Source organism: Thalia democratica, chromosome 2, assembly GCF_965202585.1.
Source record: "Thalia democratica chromosome 2, ktThaDemo2.hap1.1, whole genome shotgun sequence".
Taxonomy (NCBI): Eukaryota; Metazoa; Chordata; class Thaliacea; order Salpida; family Salpidae; genus Thalia; species Thalia democratica.
Genome location: NC_139166.1, coordinates 41,422,777 through 41,439,456, shown reverse-complemented (window position 1 = coordinate 41,439,456; position 16,680 = coordinate 41,422,777). Strand labels below are relative to the sequence as shown.

General features: G+C 25.3%; 1 protein-coding gene across 1 annotated transcript in view; it reads left to right on the top strand.

Moving 5' to 3' along the window:
- The window catches only part of LOC145829887 (nipped-B-like protein), a 47,916-nt gene that overhangs the window by 18,348 nt on the left and 12,888 nt on the right, over positions 1-16,680 (top strand). Inside the window, exons 10-23 of the mRNA XM_082937762.1 lie at positions 3,573-3,764; positions 6,800-6,976; positions 7,324-7,506; positions 7,642-7,853; positions 8,318-8,401; positions 9,099-9,324; positions 9,387-9,541; positions 9,789-9,970; positions 10,077-10,305; positions 10,436-10,515; positions 10,700-10,832; positions 12,865-13,098; positions 15,567-15,662; positions 15,932-16,194. Of these exons, the coding sequence (XP_082793888.1) occupies positions 3,573-3,764; positions 6,800-6,976; positions 7,324-7,506; positions 7,642-7,853; positions 8,318-8,401; positions 9,099-9,324; positions 9,387-9,541; positions 9,789-9,970; positions 10,077-10,305; positions 10,436-10,515; positions 10,700-10,832; positions 12,865-13,098; positions 15,567-15,662; positions 15,932-16,194 (2,446 nt within the window). The remainder of the gene's footprint in view (positions 1-3,572; positions 3,765-6,799; positions 6,977-7,323; positions 7,507-7,641; positions 7,854-8,317; positions 8,402-9,098; positions 9,325-9,386; positions 9,542-9,788; positions 9,971-10,076; positions 10,306-10,435; positions 10,516-10,699; positions 10,833-12,864; positions 13,099-15,566; positions 15,663-15,931; positions 16,195-16,680) is intronic.

The window sequence follows — 16,680 nt, the reverse complement described above, 5'->3', positions numbered from 1 at the left end:
GCTCAAAATGTTTTTGAGATAAAGCTAGTTGAATTCGGAGACTATGATAGTACTAATTAAGACTAGTGATGTACCGGACTCACTATCCGGGTCCGGCCGGATATTGCCATTTTTGTCTGATATCCGGATCCGGCCGGATTCTAAATTGAAAAAAAAGTCCGGATCCGGTTCCGGCCGGATTCTAATTTGAAAAAAAAAGTCCGGGTCTGGTTCTGGCCGGATTCTAATTTGAAAAAAAAGTCCGGGTCCGGCCGGATCCTAACAGAGATCCGGCCGGACCCGGATCTAGTTAGTAAAAAAGAGCATACTGAAAAGTATTTTTTCAAAAACAAACCCTGTGTAAATTAATAAGAGTCATTTTTGTTAGTTAAAATTAAACACCTACCGTGATTGGCTCATTTTGTACACGTGACTAATTTCCATTTGTTTACATTTAAACTATGAAATAAACATTTTATGAAATGCAACTCTTTACATATGTTGTAAAATTGAAAACTTTGGAATGAATACTTGCATTATTTATTGTTTAAAGTTGAGCTCAGAGAATATTTAGAGTTAATACGTTTGAATGTGCAAGTCAATGAGAATCATATGACGAAATGTTTCAAACTAAATACTGATGCAACAAAACATCAGAACATGACAGGCAGTTTATATGTAAGCAGTTAGTTAGTTTGGTGTGTAGCTTGAAGCAACAAAATATCTTGAACGTTTTTGTGAATGCGTATTGTAAGTAGTGTTTTGTTTTAAAAGTGAATATTTCAACATGTGTTTAATTGTTTAAATATTTAAGCCAGGTTTATAGTTTAATAGTTTATTAAAAGTTTTACAGTTTCTTGTTTACTAAAAGTTTTATTTAATTTTTAGTTTTTTGTTTTAAGTCTTTTGATATAGATTTAAATAGCTTCCAGTTTTTAAAGTGTTACCAAAGTAATTAATAATTTTGTATATGCTAGTATTTCTTGTTGTATTTTATATAAAAGATTCATCACTCAAAACTATCGTGTCTGATTATAGAAAGTAGTCTCAGTTGGAATTTAGTATTTGTTCGATATTAATTAAATAAGTCAGGATTTAATCATGATGGGTAGTACTAATAAGTTAAGTGTACCACAATCAGTCCACAACTTTACTACCAAATTGTCAACCTTTGCTAGCTGTTCTTCTGATTATTAGATTAAAGTATTTGTTTCAGTTTTTAAAAACCTCATTCTGACTCAGGCTTGTTTATACTCACTCTAGCTAGTTTTAATGACTTGAACAGTGGCAACCCTGCTAATTTGAAAATTTTTGGGAATTTTAACTGCCTCATGCTAGTTTAGTTTTTTATAAAAACTCAGGCTAGTTTTCTTTTAGATTTTGAATGAGTTTGAGCTGATTTAGTTTTCAATATTTTGTTATTTTCTAGTGAATTTTGTTCAAGAACTTGATTTCAGATTTTTAATTGTAAATAAAAGTCCGGATCCGGTTCCGGCCGGACTCTAATTTGAAAAAAAGTCCGGATCCGGTTCCGGTCGGACCCGAAAATGTGGGTCCGGTACATCACTAATTAAGACCCATCAATATCTAAAATGACTTCTAAAAGAGATTTTCCTTACTTTGAAAAAATGTCAGGCTAAATTGGTCCCAGTCAGGCTAAATGAAAAAAATTTCTAACTACCTCAAATTTTCAGGAAATGTTCCTTGCAGCATTTAGAAAATTTTGTCAATAAGAATTTTTAAAAAGTTAAAAACAAATATTTTATATATAAAATAAACTAAAAAAACAGTTTTTCAGTGTTTAAAAGTTATAAATAAATGAAATAAGATCAAAAACCAAAACAGGGTGTTTACCCCCCTATGCCCTTAAAATAACATTACCTTTAGAGTCTTAATTCTGAATTATTACATTTTTTCCTTGACGTTTTTAAATCAAAATTTCTCTATAATAGATCATAAATTTATTTATTTTCTTCAGTATATTCACAAAAAAAAGAGAAATTTTTTATTAATATAAATTTTTCAAAGTGTAATTTGTTATATAAGTTTTTGCTATATAAAATTATATTAACTATGTAAGTTTGACATATTTAAATAAATTTATATTAAGTATATAATTTCTTTAGTTAAAAATTGTGGATTGTAAGCTATTGTAAGAAAAAAGTTATTATAATTATTATATTTTAATTTAAAATTTCCTATCCGTTTTTTTAAACTTTTAGCCAGTTTACAAAAATTTGTTTTTTCGAGTTTTGTTATGAGTTATAGCAAAATTTAAATTGTCTTTTAGATTACGAAAAAGAACTAGAAAGCATTTAATAAACTGAATTGTTTTGTGGTTTAAAATATTTTGTTAACTTTTTGTGTTTAGTTGTGTTATATTTTATATTAGTTTAATACAGGGTTTCCTAAAGTGGGCAAAAAAGCTAATGGGTTAATAACTAGCTAAGTTATCTAATAAATGTAGGAGGGGGTAGTTATTTTTAAATTTTTTGTTTAGGGGGTGTTTTTAAAAAGTATTTTAGGAAACCCTTGCTTTAAATTTCAAAACTAGTTTTTAGAATTAGCATGGTTTTGTGTTTGGAATGCCTATTAAAATTGTTTGTTGTTTTTTTATTTTTTCATCTTAGTTTTTTTTAGTTTTAAGTTATGTTTAAAAATGTATATTTCACATGAAAAGATACAACTGAAAAGTGTTTTAAGAACTATAAACTGGATTTTTATCCTGTATTTTTATTATTAATTAAGTTGTTTTTTCAAAATCTGATACTTTAAACTACACTTCATAAAAAAACTGCAAAATTTTGCAGGATTGTATAAATTATTATTTTAAATATTTCAAAAAACTCAAAGTTATTAAGAAATGTCAGATGAGCCAAAAGTAAAAATACGAATAGTGTTAAAGAAGTTGAGTCCTTCAACATTGCAATTTTATTCAAATACATATATAAAAAGTAATTTTTTATAATTCGTTTTTTAAATGTGCGACGTAAAGTGTACATTAACCATTTTGTTTTTGATTACTTAAAACATTTGCATTTAAGTAGTTTTGTTTTTAAAATCAGTTTTTAAATATCAGTTTGTCAAAAATAAGAAGTATATTTACATTGTTAGTTTTACTTAGTTGAGATATGTGTTAGATTATATAACATATTAGATAAGTGAAATACGTTTTTTTGACTTTGTTAAAAAATTGATAATTTTTTTTTAGTTTTATGATATGATGATTGTTTATTTTGTTTTAAATAGAGGAATTTTGATACATTACTTCAAATGAAAAATAAAGCTATGCAAGAAAAAGGTTTATGTATGAACTAATAAAGAGCTGTTAAATTTTAGTATACTATATCTAAATGTAAAATTTTGTAAAACTCTTTTAATATTTCGTTTTTAGCTATTTAGACTAAATTGATAGGTTTTAAAATGATTTTATTATTCATAAAGTTTAGTTTTTACAGTATTATGTAAAATTATGCGAACTTTTTTTTTTGTATTTGGCTAGTAATTTGATTTATATGTGTTTTTATAATTATGTAAACGAAGAATGAAGCTGTTTGAGTTTTCTGCTTTTGCTTATTTCATTAATACTTTAGAAGTTCGAGTGAGGTTTGAAGCTGATAAAGAGGAACTAAATATCTACAGTTTAAGAGACTTGTTGTATACAGATGAAAAAGCTGTTAAAAGTTTTGATGAACTTGTTCCAGGTACAAAATTAAAAGCAAAATGGCCAAATAATAGCAAGTTCTATGAAGCTGTTGTAATAAATCCTCTTGCTGAAATAAAAGGTTTGTTTTGTTTTAAAACTTTTTAACTGTGTTTTCACGATCAAATAAAATATACTCAAAAAAAAAACTTAAAACGTACACTTTCAGTTCATAAATTTATTAATAGTAGTTACAGTTATATCTTCTTGTTTATTTTTTGTCAAACTTAATGTATTTCGACGTTAAATCTTTATCTAGACAAACAAGGTATATTTGAAAGTAAAAGCAACTGTTTTAGTATGAAATCTGACATTAAAACTCATTAATTACAAAATTTTGTAATTTGTATTTCCTTTTAAAGTAAATATGTTCTAAACTTATTGAGAAAAAAGTTGAAATTCTTTTTTGAAAAATCTTTAAAAACTTCTCTCTAACTTTGTTTGGTTAAGATTAGTTTCAATGATTATCCATTTAAGTTGGTAATGCAGCAATTTAGTTGATGTTTTCATATAAGTGAAAATTATTACAAACGGTTATACCTAGTTAAGACATAATAAAGTATATTAACAAGCTACAGTAACCTCTTGCTTAGTTACGCACATTGTGTCCACAGAAAAAATGCGTAAAGATACAAGAGATCGTAAAGATACGAGAGGTACCAAATATATTTATTATAATGGCTAGTTTTTGATATTGCTTCTATTTAAAAGCAGACTGGGGACTTAAACAATTTGTTTACTTTGTATATAAATTAATAAAAAAGATAAAACTATACATATATTAAAAGAAGGATTTGAATTAATATAAAATAATAATACTAATAGAAAAGTTTTACAGATTTTAATAATAAGTAGATTTTATCTATATCTTTATTTATATGTGAATAATTTGATACTAAACACTTATATTCTATTCTACTTAGCAAATTCAATTTATATTTAAGCATTTGAACAGCTTTTTTCCGGTGCATAACTTACTAAAAATATATAACAGAATACATCTCATTTTCTCTAAATTTATTTAAGTACTTTCGTAGTAAGACTCATCAGAAATAGTTTCTTACTGAATTGGAATGAATACAAATTGAAATAAAATCATACTGAAGTTTAAAGTTTCAAGATATAAAATGACGTAATAATCAAATCTTGTTAAATTTTATTTTTAAGCATAGTTTTAATTTAAATTTTTATCGCTTGTTTATTTAGATTGTTTAATTAGTATACCAAATGTGTTTTGCATTAGCACTTATTTAATTTTTAACATTTGATTATTACGTCATTTTATATCTAAAACTTTAAACTTCAGTATGATTTTATTTCAATTTGTATTCATTCCAGTTCAGTAAGAAACTATTTCTGATGAGTCTTACTACGAAAGTACTTAAATGAATTTAGAGAAAATTAAATGTATTCTGTTATATATTTTTAGTAAATTAAGCATTTGTTTACAATAGTTGGTGTCTATATTAAAATTTGTTTCTATAGCCTTTTACAAAAATATGCATTTGGTGCTGTAGTGCTTCTTTTGAACAAAAATATATAAAAATAAGAAAAATGTTTAATAAAAATTGTTTATGTTACTACAACTTTTTTTAATTTGACCTTTGCCCACATAAGGATAAACTTGTCTTGCATGTTATTAAATATATATGTGAGGTTAGTGGTGAGTTTTATATAGGTGAGTTAGCATTTAAAAACATATTTAAAAAAAATATACAATAAACCTAGTTTGTGCAACATTAAAAAAAATATAGTTTTTATTTTTTGAATTTTTTTAGAATTCTAAAATGCGTAACTAAACGAGAGTGCGTAACGTCCTGAGTGCGTAACGTCCTGAGTGCGTAAAGATGCGAGAGGTTACTGTACTTGCTTATTGAATACAGTCTATTTTTTTGTATCCGTTTTATGAATACTTAAATTGTCGTTGAAGATAACTAAGATATGTGTGTCTTTTAGTAGATTCAATTTTGATCAGTGTAACCAAATATCATAGAATTTGGACTATCGTTAAAATAGTAAAGTAAAAAACTAAAGTGAAAACCCATGAAACTTAGTATTAATAAAAATCATTAGATATCCTAGAAACCTGAACAAAAATCATAGGTTATCATGAAGTTTGAACACTATTTTAAAATTCTTAAGTTTTTGAATTTTATAAAAAATGTTTACTTGTAATTTTGTTGTATAATTTTTGTTTTGATAAAATAAGTTCTTACTTAATTTTTAACGTTAGGACTTATTTTGAAAAATTTTATCTCACTTACAAAACATTTTTCACAGTTAAACAAAATTTCAAGTAGTTTTTGAGATCAAATTTGGTTAATTTATTAGGTTCCGTATATAATGTGCCAACTAGAACTACAGTTATTAACAAATCTTTACAAACTTACTTAGTTTAAAATTTTTTTTTTTATACTTTCTAAATTTTTTAAGTTATTTTGATTTTAATAAACACTTATTTTTTTCAAAATCAACGGTTTTTTTTACGCTAATTGTCACAAAGTTTTTTTTTTTTTGATACTTAAAAAATAAATTTGTAACCTTTCTAAAATTATTCAAAGTATGTTTGATGAATACAGAAGTATCTAGCTCAAAAACAAAAATAGATTAACTTTTTGTGAAGTTATAAACTTTCAGCCAAAAGACGATTTGAAAAAAATGTATTTAAGTACAAAGTTTCCTCAAATAAGACTTAATCTCAAAAGCTAAACATTTTTTTAAGTATCTTTTCAATGTTGGTATACTGTTGAAGACATTTTTTTTAACTTAAATTTAATTTTTCCTGAAATTGACCAAAAAACTTTCTTTTTAAAAACCTGGAAAAAATTCAGAATACCTGATAGTAATTTACAAAAACTTTTGGCAAAACCGTAGCTAGACAAGTTTGTAGTAATTTACTACTATAAGCATTTTAATATAAATCTGCTATGATAAATAAATAAACGGTATATGTCTTAAGTGTTTTTTCATCCTTATTTCAACTCAACACAAAATTCTAATTGTTTGTATTCTAGTTCTAAATCAAAAAAATTGTCTACAAAAAATATTAGTTATAAAGTTTTAGTTATAATTTTAAATTTTCGTGATATTCTAGTAAAATTATTTTATAATTTTCAGGGCGGAGATTTCGTGATAGAAAACCAGCACCTAAGCCATATCAAGCGTCAATCTCACATAATGATCATACAAAATTTAACAACGATGAAAACAGTAAAGGTTTTGAAGCTTATAAACGAGTAGAAGATCGAATTAAGAACAGAAAACGTGAACTTAAATCTGGCGATGATTGTAAAAGTTAGCTTCATTGTTTATTAGAATTTAATAAATTAAAATTATTTTCACCGAAGTTTAAAGATTGTAATTATGACTTTGATCGTTTTACACCATTATCTTTTTTTTTTTCTATATACTTTTAGGATTCGTAAAAATCTTGTTTACGCTTGTTCAAATAAAGTTGTCTATGTTTTAAGAACTTTAGTTAAAGTTGTACGTAACATTTTTTATACAACCTACTTTAATTGACATTAAAGAAACCTGAAACATTGGAGTTGTGAATATTGACAAGTAATTTAATTTAACTCAACAAGTAATTAAATTTTAGTGACGTTTTTTTTTTGAGGTTTGTTATTACAAATAAACAGTTGCTGCAAAAAAACGTAAGAAAATTCCCGGTTTGATTCAATTAGAAAGCGAAGAGAGTGCTAATGAGTCAGAAAATGAAAAACGGAAAGAAGAAATGAGGAAGCGTAGAAAAGATCGTCGAATTATGGAAGAAAGAAAAAACGAGAGAAGAAATCAAGTTGAATCTCGATTTCAACAATCTGGTTTGCATTTCTGACAGCTTGCCTGTCTAAAATTTTATTTTGGTGTTACATATTTAAACTTTTGTTCTTAAGTGTATGAAATTAATATTTGAGAAACTATACTACCATGATAACTTGTAAGTTTTGTAATTTCAGAGGAGGCTGGACCACACAATAAAGTTTTATCGTTAATTAGTAGAATATTTGACAAAATTGATGCGTTAGACGCAGGACTGCTTAATGAAATCATGTCAAATGATGAAAATAAAGAGTACAGTATTCGCCCATATAAATTAATTTCTAAACAAAAACTAGAAGAGCTTAATGAAGAAACATCAAAGTTGAAAGATAAAGGAACCTTAAACCAGGTTTTTATCCAATACAAAGTATTTTAGCAATAAGAGACTTAAGTAATTAAAAAAATGTCTTAAAACTGTAGCTAAAATAAGTTTTAAACTATTTTGTAAAAATAAAATAACCAAAAAAAAAAAAAACAATTGTTAGAAAAGATTTGGTTTTAAACAATTGACAGTAGTTATTTCATAAACTTATCAATTAAAAAAATAACTATAAGTATAATTCTACAGTTCTTTAATTCCTAAACATTAAATTTTAACAAAATTTATTTTAATTAATTAAACATTATTAAAATCATTTTATTGATTCAATATTGGTACGTTGTTGATTTATGATTTTATTTTGGTAATATATTTACTTTTTGTGTTTAACCAGCTAATTTTTTACTTATAATTTTATTTTTATTTTCCGGTTGGATTATGAAATTTTAATTTTAATTTTTTGTTATAAAATATGCTAAATATTTTTCAAACAGATTCCGAGAAAAAAAGCAGTTAAACTACTAACATACCTTATACCCGTAATAAGGGCAGGAATAAAGGTGAAACCCTTATTAGAGGTAATGTTTTTTCGTTAAACAATAGAAGTATAAAGAACTAAAATAGTTTATCATTTTATTCTTGTTTCGCATATTGTTATTACTTATAGAATGAACATTTTGTATTTGTAGATAAACTATTTCATAGTATATTTGCGGACACTTATATAATTTTTACCTAAAGTTGTTTTTTATTTTATGACAAATTTTTATTTGAGGTTTCTTTTTTATTGTTAGCAGGGTTGCCACTTCACCTAGAAACCTGGTATTTGACAATTTAGGCAAAAAAAACCTGGAAAAACCTTGAATTTTAACAATTTTCACATGTTAAGTAGTAAAATTTCGATTTGACTCAAAAAACTTATCATATAAATAAATAAAATTTGTGATCATAAAAAATTTGTTTTATTAAAAATCACATTTAAAAAAGCTTAAAGATATTTTTTCAATGTCGTTATACTATTTAACACCGTTTTTTACCTTAAACTTGAACTAAAAATAGAGCCTAAATCGTGTAATTTTAAAAACCTGGAAGAAGTTTTTCAAAAACATTTAGTAATAATTCAATAATTTTTGTATTATTTTTAATTATATTTATGCTAAACTTATTAATATAACGTTTTGTCATTAATGAAAAAAATTATAACATAAAAATATATAACATTGTCTGTAAAATTGTATATTAGTAGTACCAGTAGGAAACATTTTTTCATTTTAGAATCGTAATGAAAACGATAAAAAAATGAGCAAAATCGAAATGGTTCATTGTTCTACTGAAGCTTCACTGATTGCTATGAATATTATGACGGCACCAAACATGAGCAAGTCGGTTTACATTGACGAAGTCATGGAAAGATTGGCTCAGTTTATGCGAAACCAATTAAACAATACTGTATACCCTGAGTATGACCCTGTGTATAAATCTCCTCTGAGTAAAAAAAAAGGTAAAGTCTGTTAGAGAAAAATTTTAGGTTGTGTTAAGTTTATAATTTTCTTCTGAAAACAGAAATGACGCATTCTAGTGGAAGAATGAGGCGTGCTCATTATAAAGGAACTAAAAACAGACGGATTCTTTCATTGTACAACAAATTAAATCAACTTATTGAAAACTGGACTGAGCTTGTTAATTTACAACCACTAACTGATGATACTGTAATAAAAGTACCTTAATTTCTTATAGTTTTCTAGATTTTATATGAATTATATTTAAAAAATGATTATTTTTAACGTATTTTGAAATACCTATTATTATTTTATTAAGTATCGTTTATTATTTAAATTTTTTTAAATATATGTCTTCTAGCCGATAAGTTGATGAAGTTTAATCAGGTTGTTTAAGTTAAAACAAACTACAGTTTACTATTACGTGCTTACAAAAAAGTTGTTTAACGAAGTTTAATTTACACAGATTGCACCTGTTGGTGTGTCAACGTTTTTTGTTGAAAATATTAAAGAAATTCAATTATCAGCTATCAGACTTACTACATGCCTGTTCTCTAAGTATGAAAAGCATCGTAAGCACATCATGGACGAAATTTTTCAATCCATGTCACGCTTGCCAACTAGCAAGCGAAATCTTCGTAGTTTCAAGTACTTAAATAATTAAGTATTGATATTTTACTGAACCAAATATTTATACTTATATGTATTTTTATGTAAATATAGATTTTGGTTAATATTGTTTTTATCAATATAGGCTGACGCATGCAGAAGAAGCTGTTAACTCTTCAGATGACGAAGAGGAGCATGTTTCTTCAAAACTAAAATCTAAAGAAGCAAGTAATCTACAATATATTCAAATGATTACAGCTCTCATTTTGCACATGATACAATCAATCATTAAATTACCACAGCCGATTAAAAAGCATTTGATAGACGATGTGTACAATTCTGATAATACTGAAATTTTCACAGAAATGGAAACTGTTAGTTTTTTAAGCAACTAAATTTTTGATGTAGTTAATTTTTTAAATTGTTTTTATGAATATAGTCTCAAAGTATTTTTCTTGCTACTGCAGCTAGTTTATTATTTTCATACAAGTACCATTATTTCAGGCAAATGAGATAAAAATGGTAAGCAGTTATGACCAAGCAAGACATACAGCACAGACATTTCTTGGATCCTTCCTTAAAAAGTAACTAGTACTTTTATGTTTTTTAAATTTTTTTTATAAAAAGTATTTATATCTATGGTTGTAATTTTTAATTTAAACAATCTTATTCTATCCATTTTATCATTTTATATCTCTTATCATTCATAGATGAGGTTTTGAAATAGAATTTAAATGAATTTTAAATAGATACATACTATACTTATAGGTGTACTAGCAAAAGTGATGATACAGACTTTCGACCGTTGTTTGAAAACTTTCTTCATGATTTATTAAATACCGTTAACAAGCCAGAATGGCCCGCTTCTGAAATGTTGTTAACGGTATTAGGAAGGCTACTTGTTAGTAATTAACAGTTTAATACTAGTTTTTATTTTGATATGCACTGTTATCGTCGTTAATAATGTAATGAATGATTTAGATGTTTTTGTACGTTTTCGTCTGTAGTAGGATTTGCTTTTAATAACAAATATATATAGTTAGTTAAACTAAAATACTATTAACGGAAACAAAGTGAAACATTTAACTAAATAAAGACACTTTGTAATCAAATTCATTTTGTTTTCACAGTTCATGTTTCTTTAAAAATATAGAGATAGCCTCTAACTTAACGAGATCAAAAGCACTATTACAAAGATGAATTATTTTAAATCTAAATATCTCATATTTCCTAGCACAACCTCTATTATTTATTAAATGTTCTGCTACTGAATGTCTTTTAGCTGCGTTTTTGGTTGCTGTTGTCTTATTTATTTCAGATTCTTGTTCAATACGCAAGCAGGTAAATGTTCCTTTATCCTTGTTTTGAAATGCCTCGAATTTTGACCAATATAGCTTCTTTCGCAGAAGCAATTAAATTTTCTATATTACACAAATATTGTTTAGGTCTGGTATCGGATCTTACAACTGCACTTTTAATAAAGGTATTAAGAGAAATATAATTCTTGAACTAACTTGATTGTAAGTTGTTTTTGTTAAATATTTTACTTTATTTTCAAATATACGTGATGTTTCTCCAATATATGGTAATTTCAAAGCTGCTAGGAACGGCTCCGGTCCGTATATCTTAGGTTTGTTTAGGTTATTATCATTTGATTTTATAACCCTCTTAATCAATTCTGGTGAGTATTCATTTTTTATCAAAATATATTTTATTCTCCACCTCAAAATGAAGGAATTCTTTAGAACAAATGTTGTAGGCTCTATGGTATAGTGATTTTATTAACTTTAGTTTTAGTTTCTTACTACAAAAAGATTGGTAGTGCAAGTACTGCCCAGTAAATGTTGTTTTCCCATAAACATTCATTAGATAATTTGTTCTATCTTTTGTTATCAATATATCTAAAAATGGCAGTTAATTGTTCTCTTCCACTTCTCTAGTCAAAGAAAATGTTTTATGTAAATAATTTAATTTTCGAAATATAGCTTCGTTTTCATTTTCTGTTTGGATATAACTAAACAATCGTCATCGTATCTAATGTAGACAACCTGTGAAGACAGGTCTTAAGCAATTTTGAATTCTAAATATCATACAAAAATGTTAGCAAGTGTTGGGCCCAACGGCCAGGATAAATAAACATTTACCTGCTTGCGTGTTAAAATTCATTGAAAAAAAAAAGAACGTGAAATTAAGATAACCGCAACAAAAAACGCAGCTAAAAGGTCTTCAGTTGCAGAACATTTAATAAATAATAGAGGTTGTGCTAGGAAATATGAGACAAGTAGATTTAAAATAACTCATTATTGTAATAGTGCTTTTTATCTCGTTAAGTTAGCGGCTATCTCTATATTTTTAAAGAAACCAGAATTGTGCAAACAAAATAAATTTGATTACAAAGTGTCTTTATTTAGATATATACTTATTTAATTTTTAAATTTAATTTTATCGTTTTTTATCTGCTCATGCGAATGCTTGCTCCTTTGAAAAAATCGCAGTTAAAGAGTTAAAATTCTTCAAATGTAGATCTTATACATAGGTGATTTATTAATATTATACCTGTCAACGTATACTTAAAGTATAAGTTATGGTACACTTTTAAAGTGATATTGTTATATAAAACATCGTTTTAATCGCTTAATTTTATTGTTTCAATCTAGTACAGTGTATAGTTGTATTATATTTTAAATTAATAGAGTGTTTTTAATCAATGTTAATTTTTTTAATTCGCAAGTACGCATAGTTGAGTAAACATTTAATTCAAAAAACATCAAATATTAAACATAAAAAAAATACTTGATAGTTAATATATAAGAGTTATATAAGTATATTTTTAGCTTATATAGTATATATAGAGTACATTTGAGAATATTAATTACAGAAAACATAATTAATAATAAAATTTAACTTGAACTTAATACGTGTTAATTTAACAGGTATTAAAGTTTAGCAACAAGCAAACAGAAATGTCGCTCAGAGTTGCTTCACTTGATTACTTGGGTGTTGTTGCTGCAAAATTGCGTCGTGATGCTATCACATCGGCAGCAGGCGATGCCACGCTACAAGTCAAACAGTTGTTGAAAAGACTGGAGGAAAGTTACATGCAAAATGTCGATAATCAAGAAGAGTTAGAAGATGAAGAAAATGAGGAACAAACTTCTAACATTAAGGTTAATAAACGATAACTTAAAAACTAAGTGGAAAAGTTTATTTTTTAAAAAATTTTTGTATTTAAACTTGTATAAGGTATTGTATAAATTATATTTGATGAAGTTTGGTTTTTGAAATAACTTAATTGAAAATTTATACAGTTACTAAGCTTCACAGCGAACGGATTTTCAAACTGTGATTCTGCAATGAAAAATTAAAATGACAAACCATGCAAAAATTGTTGTTCAATTATAAAGTTAAAAATAGTTTAAAAATATCGTGGAAAAACATGTTGTATAAATTTTAAATACTAAATAATGATTAAGAATTTCTTGTATAGAAACTAAAAATAAATATGAATAAAGGAGTTTTAAAAAAAACTATAAATGAATTATAATTTTAGGGTTGCCACTTTACCTGGAAAAACCTGGAATTTGACCATTTAGGCAAAAAAAAACCTGAAATTTTAACAGTTTTCACATGCTCAGTAGTGAAATTTCGATTTGGCTCAAAATATCTATCATATAAATATAAAATTTTTATCTTCATCAAAATTTTTATTTATTAAAATACATATTAAAAGTAGCTTTACAGTATCTTTTCAATGTTTTTATACTATTTAACACATTTTCTTACCTTAAACTTAACTTTAAACTGAAAATAGACCTATAAATGTGTACTTTTAAAAACCCTAAAGACATTTGAAAAACCTGGAAAAATTTTTGAAAAAACGAGTGACAACCCTTACAGTTTCTTACCTTAAACTTAAGTTTATACTAAAAATAGACCCAAAAATATGTACTTCTAAAAACCTGGAAGAAATTTGGAAAACCTGGAAAATGTTTTGAAAAAACGAGTGGCAGCCTTGTAATATGTTAAATATTTAAGTTGTTATGTTAAGTTTTGAATTGCATCACTAATTAGTACAAAAATGGCTTAAATTGAAAGAGGCTTATTTCTAAAAACTAATTAAACAGAGCTGTATGATTTTCGTTAAAAGTAAGAGAGAATTTAAACTAAGAAAACAGTAAAACCTATTACTAACAAAATCACCAAATAAGAGATAGTTATCTAGCTTAGAAGTCTAAAAAATATTATAAACGATATTAAATATGTTTACCTTATACAACCTGAAAGACTTCATATTGCACAGCAAATAAATGGAATTAGATAATTACTCAATGCCTGCACTATTTAAACAACATTTTATAAATCAACTATTTAAAAATATATTGAGTGCTCTAAATAAGTTTTGTACTCACCGTCGTTATTAAAATGTTTTAATTCTATATTTAAACATATTTTTATTAAGTTTACTTTTAGATGATTTAGTTTTATTGGTAAAGATCACTAGAAAACTCTTATATTGTACTTTTAATAGTAATAAGTTTTACTGTTTTCTTAGCATTTAAATTCTATCTACATTAATATTAATTTTACAAAAGTCTTGCATTTCTGTTTAATAATCACTTGAGTTTTTAGAAATAAGCCTATTTAAATTTAAGCCATTTTTATACCAAATAGTGATATAATTCTAAACTTGAACATAACAACTTAACTAGTAAACAGCGTTTAACAAATTTTGATTTAACTTTTTTTTCAAAATTTTCAATATTCATATTTATTTTTAGTTTCTGTACAAAACCCTAGTTAAGCAGTATTTATTATTTATACAACATGTTTTGCCATAACTTGTTTATTTAAATTTATTATTTTAGGTTTTTAAATTTAACAAAATTTTTTGCATGGTTTGTCATTTTTATTTTTCATGCAGAATCACAGTTTGAAAATCCGTTCGCGGTGAAACTCAGTAACTGTATAAATTTTTCAATAAATGTAATTTTCAATACATGAGTCTTCAACTTGAATCGATACCTTTGTTCAACTGTTTAAACCATATATGTATTTTTTTCTTATAACCTACCATAATTTTATTCTTAACAATAGTTGGCGATTTAAATCGCCAGAGCTGTACAAATAAAAATAATTTAAATTGATAAAAAAATAAGAAAATGTGTCAAATTTTTAGAAATTAGTTATTTGTTAACTAAAAATAAGCTTTCTAAAAATTTAAAACTTTTTAACTTTAGAACTTTATAAATATTTGAAATAATTGTACACATTTTCACATTTAAGCTTTATATATATAAAGCTGGACATCGATAAAACTTTAATAAAATGCAAATTTTTTGATATAGAGTAAAACTTATTTTATTAAAAATAAAAGCAATGAATAAAATAATAAATTTACATTTTAAAAATTTATTAATTTATATAAGTTATTTTGATAGTTTCTTTTTGATTCAAAACTTATATTTTCCATTAACGGAAACTTTTGACAAGACAAAAAAAAATAGTGTTTTATAATAATAAAATTATAAATAAGTGTTATAGTATTTTGTTTCACACGTACTAAAATCCCTATTTTTTTTTCTATTATTCTTTTCAGTTTTTAATTTGTTTAACTGAACCATTGTAAATTAAACAGAAAAAAGGTTTAGCAGCAAAAACTTTGAAACAAAAGCTACAATGCCTCGTTCTTGGATACCTAAGAAACAACATGAAAGCGGATGATGCTCTTGCAGTAAGTATTTATTTGTTAAAAACAAATTCAAAAAAAAAACAGTTTCTTAAGTTATGTGGTGATTAATAATAATTGCCTTATCTTTGATCAAAAATAATTTTATACTTTAGTACAAGTTTTAGCAATTTGGCAGCGCTTAGATAGCATGAGAATATATATTAGTTTGGAAAAACTGCATAATAAAAATCCATAACAAGTTAAACTTAAAAAAAAGTTATTGTTTTAGTTTGTTAAATAATCAAATACAAAAAAGGTTATTTATTTTTCAGTTTGCACTTAACTTTTACGTTGGTCAGTGGCATCACGACCTGACGACTGAACATAAGCTCCATCAGGATAAGTTAAAGAAAACTGGTGCGTACAAAGCGGAAGAAGAAAATGAAGAAACTAAACAACTTATTCGATGTCAGAAAAAGAAAACTTTTTTACTAAAACTTTCTCAAGCGCAAGCTCTTTTGCAGATGAGTGTAGAAGAAAGGAATAGTTATAAATTTGCTGATGGCATTTCTCAATTTGCTGTTCAGCAAGAAAAGTTTGTTACAATTTGAACATAAAACTTTAATTAGTTTATCTTCAGAACTTTTTTTTTTTGATTTTTCATAAAGTAATTTATTTAAAGTATTTGTTATGATTGATTTTTGTAGTTTGTCAATTTAGTTCTTTATAACCGATCATAAATGTATGTTCAATCAATATAGTTTAAAATATTTCTACTTCTGTGATTTTGGTTTTGCACTTTAAGCTTATTGTTTAATTTGTTGAAGATATTCTTTAGTAAAAGTTTAAAACTACTGTAAAATTTGTAAAATAATAAATAACTAAAAGAAATAAATATAGTAATAAAATAAATAATAACATTTGTTAAAATAAAAAAAACGATTGAAAATTCTCTTCTTTGTTAAGCTAAGTAAAAAATTTTTGAATATATTTAAATTTTACAGTTTGAAATACTTTTTTAAATCATTAATTATAAAATGTGTATATTTTATTCAGTAAAAATTAGTTCATATTATAAAAT